The sequence below is a fragment of the Hibiscus syriacus genome, unplaced genomic scaffold, assembly GCF_006381635.1.
Source record: "Hibiscus syriacus cultivar Baekdansim isolate YM2019G1 unplaced genomic scaffold, ASM638163v2 tig00110264_pilon, whole genome shotgun sequence".
NCBI lineage: Eukaryota > Viridiplantae > Streptophyta > Magnoliopsida > Malvales > Malvaceae > Hibiscus > Hibiscus syriacus.
This window is the reverse complement of record NW_024062653.1, coordinates 445,793-464,420: the sequence shown is the minus strand read 5'-3', so window position 1 is coordinate 464,420 and position 18,628 is coordinate 445,793. Positions and strand designations below refer to the sequence as shown.

The 18,628-nt window shown below is 39.0% G+C and overlaps 2 protein-coding genes across 2 annotated transcripts; both read right to left on the bottom strand.

Moving 5' to 3' along the window:
* Positions 1-5,243: 5,243 nt before the first annotated feature.
* On the bottom strand, positions 5,244-7,015 carry LOC120115396 (SRSF protein kinase 1). The gene is made up of 5 exons (XM_039136118.1): positions 6,720-7,015; positions 6,526-6,633; positions 6,122-6,399; positions 5,826-5,969; positions 5,244-5,618 (listed from the first exon to the last, which is right to left on the bottom strand). Exons 4-5 carry the CDS (start codon positions 5,940-5,942, stop codon positions 5,445-5,447), a joined length of 291 nt encoding a protein of 96 aa, XP_038992049.1. The 5' UTR covers positions 5,943-5,969; positions 6,122-6,399; positions 6,526-6,633; positions 6,720-7,015; the 3' UTR covers positions 5,244-5,444.
* Positions 6,199-17,689, bottom strand: LOC120115486 (muscle M-line assembly protein unc-89-like). The gene is made up of 6 exons (XM_039136196.1): positions 17,193-17,689; positions 16,355-16,710; positions 7,100-7,402; positions 6,753-7,031; positions 6,526-6,633; positions 6,199-6,399 (listed from the first exon to the last, which is right to left on the bottom strand). Exons 1-6 carry the CDS (start codon positions 17,473-17,475, stop codon positions 6,199-6,201), a joined length of 1,530 nt encoding a protein of 509 aa, XP_038992127.1. The 5' UTR covers positions 17,476-17,689.
* Between the last annotated feature and the right edge of the window lie 939 nt (positions 17,690-18,628).

The window sequence follows — 18,628 nt, the reverse complement described above, 5'->3', positions numbered from 1 at the left end:
AATCTATATCGACATCTCTCAGGAAAGCAACCAGAGGGCATGAAGAATGAAGACTGGGCTCTTCTCGACAGACAAGTCCTCGGAGTTATCCGACTGACGTTATCCCACAATGTTGCTTTCAACATAGCAAAGGAAAAGACTACGGCGGGTCTTATGGCGGCTCTCTCCAGTATGTATGAGAAGCCATCAGCCTCAAACAAAGTGCACTTGATGAGGCGATTATTCAATTTGCGGATGACGGAAGGGGCATCGATGGCACAACACCTAAATGAACTCAACACAATCACAACCCAGTTGAGTTCAGTGGAAATTGAATTCGATGATGAAGTTCGAGCTTTAATTCTCTTATCATCTCTACCAGACAGTTGGAATGCTACTGTTACAGCAGTTAGTAGCTCGTCGGGAAATAGTAAATTGAAATTCGACGATGTTCGGGATCTGGTACTGAGCGAAGAAATTCGACGGAGATAATCGGGTGAAGCATCAACCTCCTCGACCTTGCACACGGAGTCTAGAGGGAGAACTTCATAAAGAAATTTAAATCGTGGCAGATCGAAATCCAGAATGTGCAAATCAAGAACATGAAAGAAAGATTTTACCTGTTATAATTGTGGCAAGAATGATCACTTTAAAAGAGATTGTCGAGCACTGAAGAAAGATACCGGTGCACAGGAATCTGCCAACATGACAAATGAGACAGGTGATGCCATGATTCTAAGCGTCAACACTCTGATTGAATCATGGATCTTGGATTCAGGGGCATCTTTCCACTCCACCCCATGCCGAGAAATCATGAAGAACTATGTCAATGATGATTTTGGGAATGTTCATCTAGCTGATGATGAAACCTTAAAGATCGTCGGAAAAGGAGACATTCGATTAAAGTTGCCAAACCATACCACCTGGACGTTGAAAGGAGTGAGACATATTCCTGTCCTCAAAAGAAATTTGATTTATGTAGGACAACTTGATGGAGAAGGATATAGGACAACCTTTTTAGGCTGTGAATGAAAGATTACCAAGGGAGCACTCGTCATTGCTCGTGGTAAGAAGACTGGTACTCTCTATGTAACCTCAAATTTAGAGAATATTATTGCAGTAGCAGATGATGATGGAAAATCAAACCTATGGCACCAAAGGCTTGACCATATGAGCGAGAAAGGGATGAAGACACTTTTGTCAAAGGGGAAGTTGCCAGATCTAAAGAATGTAGATGTCAGACTATGCGAGGATTGTATCTTTGGCAAACAAAAGAAAGTCAGCTTTGCAAAGATTGGTAAGACACCCAAGGCTGAAAAGTTAGAGTTGGTTCATACTGATGTATGGGGACCATCTCCAGTTCCATCTCTTGCAGGCTCATTATATTATGTCACCTTCATCGATGATTCTACAAGGAAGGTGTGGGTTTATTTTCTGAAGAAGAAATCAGAAGTCTTTGATACCTTCAGAAAATGGAAGGCCATGGTGGAAAATGAGACTGGTTTGAAAGTCAAGCGGTTGAGGTCTGACAATGGAGGAGAGTACAAAAATAGAAGATTTAGAGATTTCTGCGCAAACAATGGGATCAAGATGGAGACAACAGTTCCCATGACACCACAGCATAATGGCGTAGCAGAGCGCATGAACATAACTCTGAATGAACGTGCCAGAAGCATGATGATACATGCCGGATTGCCCAAATTTCTATGGGCTAAAGCTATCAACACTGCAGCTTACTTGATCAACTGTGGGCCCTCAATTCCTTTGGATGACAGAATACCAGAGGAAGTTTGGAGCAAGAAAGAAATAAACCTTTCACACTTAAGAGTTTTTGGTTGTATTTCTTATGTACACATAGACTCTGCTGAAAGAAGTAAACTTGATACTAAGTCCAACAAATGTGTCTTTGTTGGTTATGGCGGTGATGAGTTCGGTTACCGGTTTTGGGACTACGAAAATCGAAAGATCATCAGAAGCAGAGATGTCATTTCCAATGAGAATGTGATGTACAAAGACAAGTCAACCATAGAATCAAGTAGCTCCAATACTGAAGCTGAAACAAAGAAATTTGCTGAGTTCGAGGAGATTTCTGGAAATGATGTTCAGATCAGTCCTGAAGCAGTTCAAGAAGAACCAGTCACACCAGAACTGAGACGCTCCTCCAGAATTCCTAAACCAACCCAATGGTATTCTCCTTCTTTGCACTACTTGTTGCTGATTGACAATGGTGAACCAGAGTGTTATGATGAAGCAATGCAAGTGGAGGATTTAGTCAAGTGAGAGTCTTCCATGAAAGATGAGATGGACTCGCTTATGTCAAATCAGATGTGGGAATTAGCTGAATTACCACCAGGCAAGAAAGCGCTTCACAATAAGTGGATTTACAGGATCAAAGAAGAGCACGATGGGAGCAAACGCTACAAAGCGAGATTGGTTGTCAAAGGTTTTCAACAAAAAGAAGGTATTGACTACAATGAAATTTTTTCTCCAGTCGTGAAACTGTCTACAATCAGACTGGTATTGAAAATTGTAGCTATAGAGAATTTACATCTTAAGCAGTTAGATGTAAAGACAGCTTTCCTTCATGGTGATTTGGAGGAAGAAATCTATATGAGGTAGCCAGAAGGCTTCATAGAGGCAGGCAAGAAAAACCTGGTATGCAGGTTGAAGAAGAGCTTGTATGGTTTAAAACAAGCTCCTAGACAGTGGTACAAGAAGTTCGATAGCTTCATGGGTATCAATGGTTTTACCAGATGCCAAGCAGATCATTGTTGCTACATCAAGAGGTTCGACAATAGCTTCATTATTTTATTGTTGTACGTTGATGACATGCTCGTTGCAGGCTCAGACATGCAAGAGATTATAAACTTGAAGCAAAAATTGTCGAAGTAGTTTGCTATGAAGGATCTGGGCGCTGCAAAGCAGATTCTTGGGATGAGGATCAAGAGAGACACAAAGTCAGGGACTTTGATATTATCACAGGCTGAGTACATCAACAAAGTACTCTCCAGGTTCGACATGCAAGATGCTAAACCAGTAAGTACACCTTTAGGTGTTCATTTCAAACTCTCCAAAGAACAGTCACCAAAGACGGAGAAAGAACGTGCACACATGGTGAAGGTACCGTATGCCTCAGCAATTGGAAGTCTGATGTATGCCATGGTTTGTACCAGATATTGCTCAAACAGTGGGAGTTGTTAGCAGGTACATGAATAATTCGGGTAAGGTACACTGGGAAGCAGTCAAATGGATCCTCATATATCTGCGGGGTACCACAAACAAAGCACTTTGTTTCAAAGGTGGAGATACGATACTGACAGGCTATGTAGATGCTGACTTAGCTAGAAATGTTGACATCAAAAGGAGCACTACAGGGTATGTCTATACTCTAGGAGGAACCGTAGTAAGTTGGGTTTCTCAACTACAGAAGATAGTTGCTCTCTCCACAACTGAAGCAGAATATGTCGCTGTTACGGAAGCTAGCAAGGAGATGGTTTGGCTCCAAAGTTTCTTGGAAGAGTTAGGCAAGAAACAAGAAAACAATGTCTTGTATTGCGACAGTCAAAGTGCTATACATCTAGCAAAGAATCTGTCTTTTCATTCCAGGACAAAGCACATACAATTGCGATATCATTTTATCCGGTCTCTTCCGGAAGATGAGATTTTGAAACTTGAAAAGATCAGTGGAGCTCAAAATCTGGCAGACATGTTGACAAAGACGGTGACCACGGACAAAATGAAGTTGTGTTCAGCTTCAGTTGGCATGCAAGAATAACAAGACTAGAAAAGCTACTGCATCGATCGAGGTGTGAAGACATATTAAAATCAGTCTTCAAGTGGGAGATTGTTAAAAGTCCAAAGGTTGACAACCAACTTTGAAAATGGTTTTCAAAGTTTGGTAAATGTTTCTTTGAAAATGGTTTTCAAAGTTTGGTAAATGTTTCTTTGAAAAATGTTTTTTCAAAGTTTGGTAAAGTTTGGTAGATGTTTGTTGAAAATAGGAATGAGTAAATTCACTTTAGTCATTGCACTGTAGGGTATTTTCAAATATTAGTCTCTAAGTTTCAACTATAAATACCCTAGCTCATTTAGCTTCAAAACCATCCCAAAAATCATTTCTTTCTCCTAATATTATAGAGTTTTCTTGTGAGTAGTGAGTGTTTTGTAAACACCTGTAAAGTTTCTCTCTTAGTAAAAGATCTGCAGCAGTCCGGAGACGTAAGCAAATTGGCTGAACTCCGTTACCAATTTCGGATATTATTTTTCCGTTTTTATTTCGCATTCTCACTAATCTGGTTATAGAAAAATTACTTGTACTCGGTTTATTTCCTAACACCCACAGCTAATAATTTTGCCCATCCAACAAAGGAGGAGCACCAACTCCAAAGCTACTAGAAGACATAATAAGATATTATAAAGAAGGTTTGGTCTTTTCTTTTGGGAGGTAAGCCCACTGATTTTTTTTTTATCTTTTTACACTCACATGCCCTTCCAAGATCATATTGTGGGAAGTTTTTGCATGAGCAGAATTAAAAATGGGAAGGAGAGAAACGAACCATTTTGATTCATTTTTTTAATATATATACATGAATACAGAAGAAGATAGTCAACAACTACTCCCTTAAATTCAGCAACATGTTTCCAGATTTTTTAGCTTGAAATAAGCTTCACCACAAATCTATTGACTGTAATCATTTCAGTCAACAACAGTACACATATGAGTTTCATTACAAAAAATTATTTGAACAAAATAAAACAAAATAAGCATCGTCACAACAAAAGTGCTATCACATATACATGTTTCTCATAATTTGGCACAAATTTATTGATCGCGGACAAAAATAGAGTTGTCTCATCAAAATGATCCTGCATCATATTATTTCATCGTTTTGGAAATCATGCCCTTTCTACCTTTAATCGATTCAGTGACAAATTCAATATTTGTCAATGTTGGCAGTTCATCGAATACATAGGAAACTATTATGCTTAAAAGTTAAAATTAATGACGGACCGTTTCGATCCAACATTATTATTACTTCATGAGAAAACAATAATCCATCTCTTATGTTAAACCATGATATCAGAGCTCAACGATGAAGGATATACTAGAAATGAAACATTTTTTTCTTTCCGTTTCGATTCCACGAACATAAACACTAACTGGAGTATCGGATTCGTATTTAGACAAAACGAAAAACAATACATATATGTGTATATATATATATACATGTATGTATGTAACTATATACAGTCATTGGCATTAATAATCTTAATCAATGAATCTATCCTTATCACTCAAAACAACGAAGCTGGTGGGAAAAACTTGGGGAAGAGCTTTGTACAAGAAAAAAATGTGAATAAATATCAAGTGCGATCCTGTTTCATCTTTGCTATGCATAAAACCAAAATTGAAATCGGAAATATCCTTGATGAAAGCGTCGGCCAGCAATCCGGTGAGTTCCAGTTTAGTATGAGTAGGAAAGCCATGGGTGTTCTAATGCTTCCTTTGCAGTTGGGCGCCTTTGAGGATTCATCTGAAGCATATTTCTAACGAAATCGATGAACAATACATCGGATACTTGAAGATGCTGCTCCAAGGAAGACTCTTCGGTAATAATGTATTCTAGTTGGTCCGTCTCCTGGATAGGAAAAGAAACTGTATGAGTTCGGTACGATAAGTTGAAAAATCGATAAGTTGAAAAATCGACTGCTCTCGACTTTCAAATTGGAGTTCTTCTGTAGTTTTAAACATTGAAACATATGTTGTGGTACTTCAGACTCCCGAAAATCGAAGAAGTATCGAAGTTTAGACGACTTCTGTCGATAAATGCAAACTGCAAACAAACCTCGTTAATGTGGTACAAATCATATTCTTCTGTGAAATACTTGAACGTCTCTTGCCCGTTCTCCAATATCTCCATGTCGAAAGGACCAAGCATTCCAACCATCCGCGCAAGGATCATCACAACTGCATCATTTGGGAACAACACCTACAAAAAGACATAGGTACTTAAAATGAGAAACGGTTTAAATTGTTTCCGAGGAACAGTTACTCCGAATCCGTGGCAAACATCAAAGAATTAAGGCTACAAAATAAAGTAGGGCGTTTATAAGAAACTCGAAATTGAACATATAGACATACTTCCCCAGAACATAGCTCGGCAAGGATACATCCAAGAGACCAAAGGTCAATCTTCTGGTCATATGGCAGGCCAAGGATTACTTCCGGGGCTCTGTAGGAGCGAGATTGAACGTATAGACATAGATTGTCTGACCGGAAGAACTGCTTCCAAGATCGATAATCTTTATCTCACATCGTCTATAACTTTTTATAAGAATATTCTCAGGCTTTAGATCGCAGTGAATAATTCCCAACTCATTCAAGTAACTAAGTGCCTCCAAACATTGTCGAGTTATGACCTGTCCAAGAGAACATCAACAGCAAATTATTCGAGTTATAGCTTAGAAACATGTAAGTAAATGCAATTGGGAGAAACAAAAAACTAAACGAAGAGTACAGGCAAGCCGGTAGCCGTTCGAACGAACCTGCAACCTGCTTAGTGTAAAATAAGCTTCTCCACCCGATTCTTGATTGAATTTCTGAAATTCATACAAGTTTGCTCGAAGCAGTTCACAGACAATGAAGAGGTGCTCCTGGACCGATTTTGCACAAGTCGTAAAGAAATCATTCGCATTAATACACATAATGAGAGGGGGCGATAGCCATTTCATTAATGTACCTGGTGTTAGAAATAGTCATAGAGACGCAAAACGTGGCACCTGTCTCCGGGATCATGCTTATTAACAAGCTTTAGAAGCTTAATTTCATCCAAACTCTGGTCGAAGAAATCTTTGTCGTTTTTTATGATCTTCAGGCAAACATAGATCCCCGTGAGAAGATCATGCGCTTGAACAACCTTACTAAAAGCAGCCGAACCCAAGTATTCGGTTACATAATACCTTCCAGCAATGACACTATTTATCACGATCGGCAGATCCTTGTTTTCTTCAAATCCAGTCCTGCATATGGCATAATATACAAGTTTTATGGACTAAGCGAGATGTGTTAATCTGCAGCACAATGTCTTGAAATAACTATAAAGAAAAGTATAAAGCTAACCTGATTTTGCAAATCGAACACTTCATCCTCATCCTCATTAGAGTGCATTTGAAGTTCATCCGTAGCACCGCCCTCTTCATTTGCAGCATCCTGAAGTTCACCGAGTTTTCCATCTTCAACTTCATTACTGTCAATTGTATCTGGTAATAATTTCTTCTCAAAAATCTTGTTCACTAGGTCAGAATCACCACCAAACTCATCAATAAAATCATTTGAACCCCTTCTGGCTGAGTAAAAGTTCATTTTTGATATATGTTCGGAAGCTCCATTATGATCGACGTCAATGTCTCCAGCAACCTTTAGCTGAAAATCATCAAAATCTGTTCATTTAGTGCCTATATAGCCGAAGTTGAGCGGATTTTCATCATAAAGACCTGGTCCCTCAGACTCATAAGCACGGTTCTTCAACCAGGGTACAATGCCACCTTCAAGCCCATTAGTTTTATCAAAACGATAAATGTAACCCCATAGACCCGGACTATGCATTTCGACTAAGTCTAGTGGATTACAAATACATTTTCCAAAACCGTTATCCAATCAATGTAAAATCACATTATTCATGACATGAAATTATAATAAATTATACTATTAAAACTCAACTCTTAAATATAAAACCAATCAGTAATAAATTAATTTAAAACATATCTTAAAAATCAAAACCACGATAAACTGAATAGTAATAGCAAAAGTATCATCATTATAAAATCAAATACTTTAAAATAGGTCCATGTCACCAGAATAAAGTCAACTTGCAAGATTAAGATATTACAATCAGATATACTTCAAGAGATATGTTGATCCTCCAAGTGCTCAAACCGAGATATCTAACCAACAGTATCTGAAAGGGGAAAAACATTTTCGAAAGGTGAGCTAGGCTCAGTGTGTCCCAACATTACCATAAAATCACAATAGGTACATTAAACAAATCATAGTCCAGTAAATCTCACAAATTCGTAAAAGAGTTTAACTTTTGAAAATCATAGTTTAAACCCTTTTCTGGTACACCATCAATAGTTCCCAAAATTATTTTCCATATAGCTTACTTTATGCACATAGCAAAAAGAAAGCCGACTTAAGGATAGGCTATGAAGCTTGTATCCTTAAGCCCAAGTCAATAAGTCCATATAGCTTACCCTAAGCACACAGCAAAGGAAAGCCGACCTAATGAAACATCTTGGGGCCCTCAAGAGTCACATTAGGCCCGTTTATTAGCTTGATCAGAGCTATACAATTGTAGTTCAATCCATCCCAAAATCAATATCCATATACCAGTTATCAAAGTCCATAAATCATCAACAATAAATCGGTGTACCAACAATAATAATCCATAGATTTCAATGTACCATATTTCAAAACATATAAAACCATTATGTAGTAAACAGGAACACACCTCGATAATGGGTTCAGATAGTAGATCTATTGATTGCTGGTTTCACCACGCTCTGCTACAGTTTTCGAACGGGTGAATACTGGTATACGTGGTTTAACTGATCTAGAAGAGCTGGGTCGAGCTGTCAAACGATCCGGAGAGTCTCTTGTACCTTCAAACAATAATAATTAATCAACCCCAAATCTTACTTAATTGTTCAAAGCTAAAATTCTTAAGTATATAAGCATTTTTCGGGTTTGACTATCATTTTGGGGTATTTTGAGTCTAAATTTGGCCAAACGGATTGCGGAATCGGAATTAGTACGTCGAAAAACATAAAGTATGACTTTTCGAAAATTCAGATTCTTGGTCAAAGTCAAAGTCAACAACTTTGACCATCAATTTGGAGGCCTTAGGGTTCGAATTTGACAAAACGGACTTCGGAAACGGATTTGGGACGTCGAAAACTATCATAATAGGTATACTCGGAAAATATTTACGGTTGTTTAAGGGTCGGTCAAAGCCAATTTAAATTTTGGTCAAAGGAAGTCAACGGTCAACGATCAACTGTCAACGGTCGGGTCGGGTCAGACCGGTCAAACCGGTTCATACCGGTCAAATCGGTTCATACCAGTCAGAACCGGTTTCCAACCCTCCACTCTCCCTGCGGCGGCGCGTGTGGCGCGTGAGGCCTTCTCCGGGGGTCTAAAAATTTCGGAAAAATTTCTAAAAATTATTTTGAGCGATTTCGAGATACTTACAAAGATCGGTTCAAATTTTTGAACGGCGGAGAACTCGATTTCAACTCGGTCGAATCTTTGACTGCTCCACCTCCTCACGCGTCGCCGTCGACGGCGAACAAGGTTGACACCGGCGGACTCGAAACGACACAAGGAACACGATAGTGCAGGAGGTGTCATAAACGGAGCAACGATCGGCGGTGAATTTAAGATTTTCCCGGTAATAGAGCTAATAAAAACGTCAAGACTTTGACTGTAAATTCCCGACGTTTGGCAGCGTTTCGCTTCAATTAAATTGAAGGGTTTTTTCCTCGCTCGATGATGAACACAACGGTGGTTTCAAAACGACGATCGGAATTCGGACGGCGTCTAGATCGGGGTCGGAAATGGATGTAGGGGAAAGGGAATTTGGGGTGAAACAGAAAACCACCCACGCATATAACATATATAACCAAAATTTACCTAATTGTATTGGGTAAATTCAGGGCTTAGTCCCTGAATTTTCTTTAACTCTAAAACATGCTCCTTATTTTAAAATCTTTTAATTTAGTCCCCAATTTTCGCCAATTTTTACAATTAACCTCCAATTTCAATTAAATATTATTTTTGTAAAAATTCGGGTTGTTACAATTCTCCCCCTCTATAAGAAATTTCGTCCTCAAAATTTACCTTATGAGAATAGGTGAGGAAACTGAGCCTCCATTGACTCCAATGTCTCCCAAGTAGCTTCTGAGGGGCCTCGATTACTCCATTGAAATTTGACCATTGGAATGCGCCTATTCCGAAGAACTCTTTCATCTCTTTCTAAGATATGAATGGGCTCTTCCTCATATGACGAATCAGGTCTCAGCTCCACCTCATCAACTTGAATGATGTGATCTAGATCTGGACGATATCGCCTCAACATTGATACATGAAAGACATCATGAATACGACTGAGCTCAGAAGGCAACTCAAGCTGATATGCAACAGGTCCTACCCTCTTCAAGATACGAAATGGTCCAATAAATCTTGGACTCAATTTTCCCTTACGCCCGAATCTCAATACTTTCTTCCACGGTGAAACTTTTAAGAAGACCTGATCACCAATCTCAAATTGTATATCTTTCCTTCTCTGATCTGCATAAGACTTCTGCCTATCAAATGCCTTTTTCAAACGGTCACGTATCAATCTGACTGTGTCCTCCGTCTCTCGCACTAACTCAGGTCCCAAAGTTTTCCTATCACGCAACTCAGTCCAACAGATCGGAGTGCGACATTTACGCCCATAGAGTGCTTCGTAAGGTGCCATACGAATGCTGGTTTGATAACTATTATTGTAAGCAAATTCAGCCAACGACAAAAAGTTCTCCCAACTACCATAAAAATCAATTATGCAACCCCGCAACATATCCTCCAGAATCTGAATCACTCTCTCAGATTGACCATCAGTTTGTGGATGAAATGATGTACTAAAATCCAATCGTGTTCCCAAAGCCATATGTAGCACCTTCCAGAATCTCGAAGTAAATCTCGGATCTCGATCAGAAATAATAGACAACGGAACACCATGCAACCTGACAATCTCTGAAATATACAATCGCGCTAACTTGTCCAAAGTATAATTTAACCGCAAAGGAATGAAGTGAGCTAACTTTGTAAGTCTATCTATAATCACCCAAACTGAATCTTTTTTCGAATGAGTCATAGGTAAGCCAGTAACAAAATCCATAGTAATACGCTCCCATTTCCACTCAGGAATCTTGATAGGCTGTAACAAACCTGATGAATGTTGATGTTCTGCCTTAACTTACTGACAAGTCAAACACCTAGCCACAAAATCAGATATGTCTTTCTTCATCCCAATCCAATGATACCTCTCTCTCAAATTCCGGTACATCTTATCTCCTCCAGGGTGCATAGCATATGGACTACTATGAGCCTCAGTAAGGATAGTCTGCCTCAACTCAGCATCATCAGGCACACAATATCGACCTTTAAAGCATAAAACTTCATCATGATCAATTGCGTAATCTGAGTTTGTCCCCTGCTCTACTTGCTCAAAGATGGAAAGCAATGAGCTATCAAGGGGCTGCTTAGCCTTGATCTCATCAACCAAGGTCGACTTAACTTGCAATTCTGCTAACAAAGTGCCATCGTCATATAAATTCATCTTGGCCATTAAAGACCTCAACTCCGATACCGTCTTTCGACTCAAAGCATCCGCTACAATGTTAGCTTTACCAGGGTGATAATCAATCACGCAATCATAATCCTTTAGAAGCTCCAACCAACGACGCTGTCTCAAATTAAGCTCCTTCTAGATCAGAAGATACTTTAAGCTCTTATGATCCGTGAAAATGTAACACTTCTCTCCATAAAGATAGTGTCTCCAAATCTTCAAGGCAAAAATTACTGCTGCCAACTCCAAATCGTGAGTAGGATAGTTACACTCATGCGGTCGCAGCTGACGGGATGCATAAGCCACCACCTTACTTTCCTGCATTAAAACACAACAAAGTCCTGAATGTGACGCATCACTATACACTGTAAAATCCTTCCCGGACTCTGGTTGAATCAACACTGGTGCTTGAGTCAAAACCGCCTTTAATTCCTCAAAGCTCTCCTGTTGTGCCTCGCCCCAGTCAAACGGCACATTCTTCCTTAACAACTTTGGCAAAGGAAAAGCAATGATCGAGAAGCCCTCAACAAAACGTCGATAATAACCAGCCAAGCTCAAGAAACTGCAGATCTCAGATACGTTCTTAGGTCGTTTCCAATTCATAATAGCCTCTATCTTGTTGGGATCGACCTGAACACCTCTCGTAGAAATAATATGCCCCAGAAACGACACTTCTTGAAGCCAAAACTCACACTTACTTAGTTTGGCATATAAACGATGCTCTCTCAAAGTCCGCAGAACAATCTTCAAATGCTCGTCATGCTCTGCCTCAGTACGAGAATAGATCAGAATATCGTCAATGAATACCACCACAAATTGATCCAAATATGGTCGGAAAACCGATTCATCAAATTCATGAAAGCTGCAGGAGCGTTCGTCAAACCAAAAGGCATCACTAAGAATTCATAATGACCATATCTAGTGCGAATGACCGTCTTTGCAACATCAGATCCTTTAACTTTCAATTGATAATACCCCGAACGAAGATCAATCTTAGAGAAAACAGTAGCTCCTCGCAATTGATCAAATAAGTCATCAATCCTGGTAGTGGGTATTTATTCTTGATCGTCATCTTGTTCAATTTCTGATAGTCAATACATAATCTCAACGACCCATCCTTCTTTTTCACGAACAGAACTGGAGCTCCCCATGGTGAAGTACTATGTCGAATAAGTCCTCGATCGAATAATTCTTGCAATTGGTACTTCAACTCCTTAAGTTCCTTTGGAGCCATACGATAAGGTGCCATCAAAATAGGTGAAGATCCTGGATAAGTTTCAATCTTGAACTCTACCTCTCTATCAGGAGATAACCCAGGCAACTCCTTCGGAAAAACGTCCGGAAACTCGCTAACTGTACAAATCTCCTCGATCGTGGACAATGCACCTTTGGTGTTCAAAATACAGGCAATGAAAGTCTCATATCCCTTCCGGATCATACGATCAATTTCCATCGCTGAAACTATATTGGAGAGATAGCCGCGACGTTCACCAATTAACACAACGGTCCGACCATCAGAAGTTTTCAGAGTAGCTCTCTTGTACTCGCAATCCAGATTTACTTTGTATTTAGTCAACCAATCCATCCCAAGAATTAGATCGAACTCCTCTAAAGAAAGCTCCATAAGATCAGCGAGAAAAAATTTCTCCCTGAACCTCAAGAGGACAACGCCGAAATACTTTATTCACTAATACCGCTTGTCCTACTGGACTAGTAACTGTAATAGTATTTTCAGTGTTCTCAATCGGAATCTGAAGGTTTCGAGATATCGAGCTCGATACATAGGAGTGAGTGGAGCCATTGTCCAGTAATGCAAAGTATGAGATATAATAAATAGTAAATATACATTCAATAACCTCAGGTTCATCTCTGTCATCCCGACGTCTAGTGGCATAAACCAAAGCTGGCTGTCTAGCCTCAGAAGCTGTTGGCCCTCAATTTTGCTGAGGTCGGGCTCTACTGTCTGTCCTGGACGCTGATCCTCGAGTCTTTCCTTGACTACGATCTCTAATTGTGGTCTGTACTGTAATCTGAGAACGCACAGGAGTCTGAGTAGCAGTCTACTCAAACGAAGCTAGCTGAGGACAATCCCTCCGATAATGACCACTAGATCCACACTGATAGCAAAGACTCATCTTCTTACGACACTCTCATGTGTGCTGTTTACCACAATACTCACAAAGGAGTCAATGATAATACGACGAGGAACCGTCTCGACTGCCAACTAACGGTGAGGATACTGCAGGCCTAAAACGTGTATTGCTTCTCTGAGGGGCCAAAATATGAGTCCTCTTCCCGGACTGTACTGATGACTTAATATTAGTCGCTCCTATGATCGATGTAGTCATGTCAATACCTGCGGCAGAAGGCAGATTCGTTGGGGTCGTAGGAGCAGGATCACCTAACGGAGGTGGGGGATCTACTCGTATCCCATCGATCGGGTCTGTAAATCTAGCCACTCGACCTCGTCCACGGCTAGTTTGACGACCACGTCTAGCACTAATTTTGATGGATCTCAAGTTTACTCTAGAAGATGAAACTTAGGGTTAGATAAGCACTTGGAGTCTCGAACACAGTTAAAAATCTTAATAATTTTGTGACATGGCCTTAGTAACTTGTTTTGTAAAATATTTCAAAACCGTATTTTCAATGTGGACTCATACACAGTCCGAGTGTTAAAAACCAAAAGCTCTGATACCAATAAATGTAACCCCCTAGACCCGGCCTATGCGTTTCGACTAAGTCTAGTGGATCACAAAGAAATTTTCCAAAACCGTTATCCAATCAATGTAAAATCACATTATTCATGACATGAAATTATAATAAATTATACTATTAAAACTCAACTCTTAAATATAAAACCAATCAGTAATAAATTAATTTAAAACATATCTTAAAAATCAAAACCACGATAAACTGAATAGTAATAGCAAAAGTATCATCATTATAAAATCCAATACTTTAAAATAGGTCCATGTCACCAGAATAAAGTCAACTTGCAAGATTAAGATATTACAATCAGATATACTTCAAGAGATATGTTGATCCTCCAAGTGCTCAAACCGAGGTATCTAACCAACAGTATCTGAAAGGGGAAAAACATTTTCGAAAGGTGAGCTAGGCTCAGTGTGTCCCAACATTACCATAAAATCACAATAGGTACATTAAACAAATTATAGTCCAGTAAATCTCACAAATTCGTAAAAGAGTTTAACTTTTGAAAATCATAGTTTAAACCCTTTTCTGGTACACCATCAGTAGTTCCCAAAATTATTTTCCATATAGCTTACTTTATGCACATAGCAAAAAGAAAGCCGACTTAAGGATAGGCTATGAAGCTTGTATCCTTAAGCCCAAGTCAATAAGTCCATATAGCTTACCCTAAGCACACAGCAAAGGAAAGCCGACCTAATGAAACATCTTGGGGCCCTCAAAAGTCATATTAGGCCCATTTATTAGCTTGATCATAGCTATACAATTGTAGTTCAATCCATCCCAAAATCAATATCCATATACCAGTCATCAAAGTCCATAAATCATCAACAATAAATCGGTGTACCAACAATAATAATCCATAGATTTCAATGTACCATATTTCAAAACATATAAAACCATTATGTAGTAAACAGGAACACACCTCGATAATGGGTTCAGATAGTAGATCTATTGATTGCTGGTTTTCACCACGCTCTGCTACAGTTTTCGAACGGGTGAATACTGGTATACGTGGTTTAACTGATCTAGAAGAGCTGGGTCGAGCTGTCAAACGATCCGGAGAGTCTCTTGTACCTTCAAACAATAATAATTAATCAGCCCCAAATCTTACTTAATTGTTCAAAGCTAAAATTCTTAAGTATATAAGCATTCTTCGGGTTTAACTATCATTTTGGGGTATTTCGAGTCTGAATTTGGCCAAACGAATTGTGGAATCGGAATCAGGACGTCGAAAAACATAAAGTATGTCTTTTCGAAAATTCATATTCTTGGTCAAAGTCAAAGTCAACCACTTTGACCATCAATTTGGAGGCCTTAGGGTTCGAATTTGACAAAAAAAACTTCGGAAACGGATTCGGGACGTCGAAAACTATCAGAATAGGTATACTCGGAAAAGATTTACGGTCGTTTAAGGGTCGGTCAAAGCCAATTTAAGTTTTGGTCAAAGGAAGTCAACGGTCAACGGTCGGGTCAATGGTCGGGTCGGGTCAGTCGGGTCGGGTCAAACCGGTTCATACCGGTCAAACCGGTTTCCAACCCTCCACCTGCGGCGGCGCGTGTGGCGCGTGAGGCCTCCTCCGGGGGTCTAAAAATTCTGGAAAAATTTCTTAAAATTATTTTGAGCGATTTCGAGATACTTACAAAGATCGGTTAAAATTTTTGAACGGTGGAGAGCTTGATTTCAACTCGGTCGAATCTTTGACTACTCCACCTCCTCACGCGCCGCCGTCGACGGCGAACAAGGTTGACACCGGCAAACTCGAAACGACACAAGGAACACGATGGTACAGGAGGTGTTGTAAACGGAGCATTGATCGGCGGTGAATTTAAGATTTTCCCTGTAATAGAGCTAATAAAAACGTCAAGGCTTTGACTGTAAATTCCCGACGTTTGGCAGCGTTTCGCTTTAATTAAATTGAAGAGTTTGTTCCTCGCTCGATGATGAACACAACGGTGGTTTCAAAACGACGATCGAAATTCGAACGACGTCTAGATCGGGGTCGAAAACGGACGTAGGGGAAAGGGAATTTGGGGTGAAACAGAAAACCACCCACGCATATAACATATATAACCAAAATTTACCTAATTTTATTAGGTAAATTCAGGGCTTAGTCCCTGAATTTTTTTTAACTCTAAAACAAGCTCTAAATTTTAAAATCTTTCAATTTAATCCTCAATTTTCGTCAATTTTTACAATTAACCTCAAATTTCAATTAAATATTATTTTTGTAAAAATTCGGATTGTTACAATAATAATCCATAACTCGAACCTCATTTTCTCCATTTATGCCGGCCATATTAAAAAGGCATGGTTTGTCCAAGTAATCAATGCCATCTTCGGTTTGAAATCCATCGGATTTGTCATACGAAATCAGCGTGTTATCACATTGCAGCTCGATCTCCGAAGTAGTGACAAACTTATCCTGACTGGGGCAGCCGTATAAATCCGACCCAGCAAAACAAGGAGTCAAGAAGAGGTCTTCCTTTTCGTCATCGTGCCAAAACAAGTCGCTCTGCATTTCGAAATCAGGATAATCGCGTGCCGTCCCGAATTGAGATAATCGATCGGAAGAAGTATCAGAATCAGCCTGAGATGCAGAATGAAGTCCATATGGATTCACAAAGTCTGCAAAAATGAAGGGAAAAAAACAGTTCGACTAATGACAAAAACGTACAACATTCACCTCTACATTATAGAGAATAGAGCAAAAACGTACAACATTCACCGCTAATGACAAATAATTGCGACATTATATCCCACAACGAACACCGGTCCACTTTCAAAACCACCGCCCTTACATTTGTTCATCTACAGTTCTATGTTCGTATGTGTGTCGGATAAGGATACCGATAATAAGATAGAAATATCAGTTATAAATCAATTAAAACCTTTTGTGCGCATTTCTACAAGATTCGAACTCCAAACCTTATTGTTTAATCAACATTCGACCTGATATCTAAATTTGACAATTACAACAACAAAAGTTCATCATAAAGCAAAAAAAAGAACAAATTCAGTTTAAATATGATTAACGTCTACTTAAATTCAATCAGTAAAAAGATCAAACAATTTTTTAAAAGAAAAAGTATTAGTATTTTTTTTCTTACCTGAAGAGCAAACATCACTAGAACAAGACCTCAAGCTGACGAATTCATCGCCATCACTGGAATTCACTTTCTGGTCCACCTCCGATCTCTGGATTATCGCTGGAATCCTCACCGGCTGCGGCATGGGGAACAAGAACTTCTCGAAATCAGAAGCACCTACTTTTTCTTCTTTTTCATTTTTCTCCACCATGTCTTGTTCGAGAGCTTTAACAGCTTCTTTTAAGCCATTCTTGCTCAAGAACTCAATCACATCTCCAACTTGGAAGCTCGCCTCCATGACCATGAAAGTAAAACTCCCAAGGAAAAAAAACAACAGTTCCCTCACCCTCTCTTTGCCTCTGTCGGGTGTGTTTTAGGTGTTGCAAGAGTGGAAATTAAGTGATTTTCGAGGGTCAACTGTGGAAAACGACATGAACAGAATACCATATTTCAGCTTCTGCATGTTATGTTTTTTTTTTCTTTTTCTTTGTTGTGAAACTTAAAGCCAGAGAGAGAGAGAGAGATGTTCTTCCTTACCAACTTGGAAAAGAGGGAGAGGCTGACAAAGGGTTTAACAGGGGTCTTCAGTTTTTGTTCGTAGGACCCATTTTCCTCTCATATACACGTGAATGAATCATATCCTCCCACGTGGATATTAGGATTTTCTTTTTCTTTCAAATTAAATGAACACTATGATCAGTTTATTTAGGGAAATATTATGAAAATTTTATTGAGTCTCGTGAAATTGTCCTAAATGAAAATGATCATTTATTTTTTTAATTTATGCCATCAAGATCTTTATTAATTATAGATTGTTTTATTCTGATCATATATAGTTATAAACTATTTTATTAAGATCACCCAATGTTATTAAAATCGGATCGGATCGGCCGGTTCGACCGGTTGAACCGGGAATCGGTTGCCTGTCCGATTCGGTCAGCCTCCAAAATCAGTTTTGTAATGAATCGCTAAAGAATCGGTAGAACCAGTTGGGAACTGGCAAAACCGATGTGAACCGGCAGTTCAAGCGGTTCACACGATTCTGTTTTTTTTTTAAATTAAACCAAACGACATTGTTTGTTATGATTTTTTCAGTCCCAAATTTATTTTCTGATTTTGCATCTAGGTTAAGTTATTTTCACGAACGTTTACAAGCGATGAACCCTATCCCTTTTCCACTTTGGCTTCCTTCATCACCGTTTCGTCTCCGGCATCATACTCCCTCACCGGCGTCATACTCCGTCATCGTTTTGTTTCATTTGATATTATGGTATTTAACTTATATATGTTATGACTTGTGATATTTTTATACCTTTTAATATTGTAAATTTAAAAAGAGTGTTATATATATATATATTAATATTGCTTTGGATATTATGTAAATTTTTAAAAAAAATATTATTTTATATAAATTGATTCAACCGCAGTTTAATTATAGTTGAACCAGTGAATCAGTA

What these genes read in the sequence shown, in the direction of transcription:
- LOC120115396 (XM_039136118.1), bottom strand. Translation starts at nt 5,942, where the DNA reads ATGATCCTTGCGCGGATGGTTGGAATGCTTGGTCCTTTCGACATGGAG. An exon ending in ATTTGTACCACATTAACGAG is followed by an intron (nt 5,619 to 5,825) that starts GTTTGTTTGCAG and finishes TTTCCTATCCAG; the next exon opens with GAGACGGACCAACTAGAATA.
- LOC120115486 (XM_039136196.1), bottom strand. Translation starts at nt 17,475, where the DNA reads ATGGTCATGGAGGCGAGCTTCCAAGTTGGAGATGTGATTGAGTTCTTG. An exon ending in GCATAAATGGAGAAAATGAG is followed by an intron (nt 7,403 to 16,354) that starts GTTCGAGTTATG and finishes GATGATTTTCAG; the next exon opens with CTAAAGGTTGCTGGAGACAT. An exon ending in TGTTCGATTTGCAAAATCAG is followed by an intron (nt 7,032 to 7,099) that starts GTTAGCTTTATA and finishes CATCTCGCTTAG; the next exon opens with TCCATAAAACTTGTATATTA.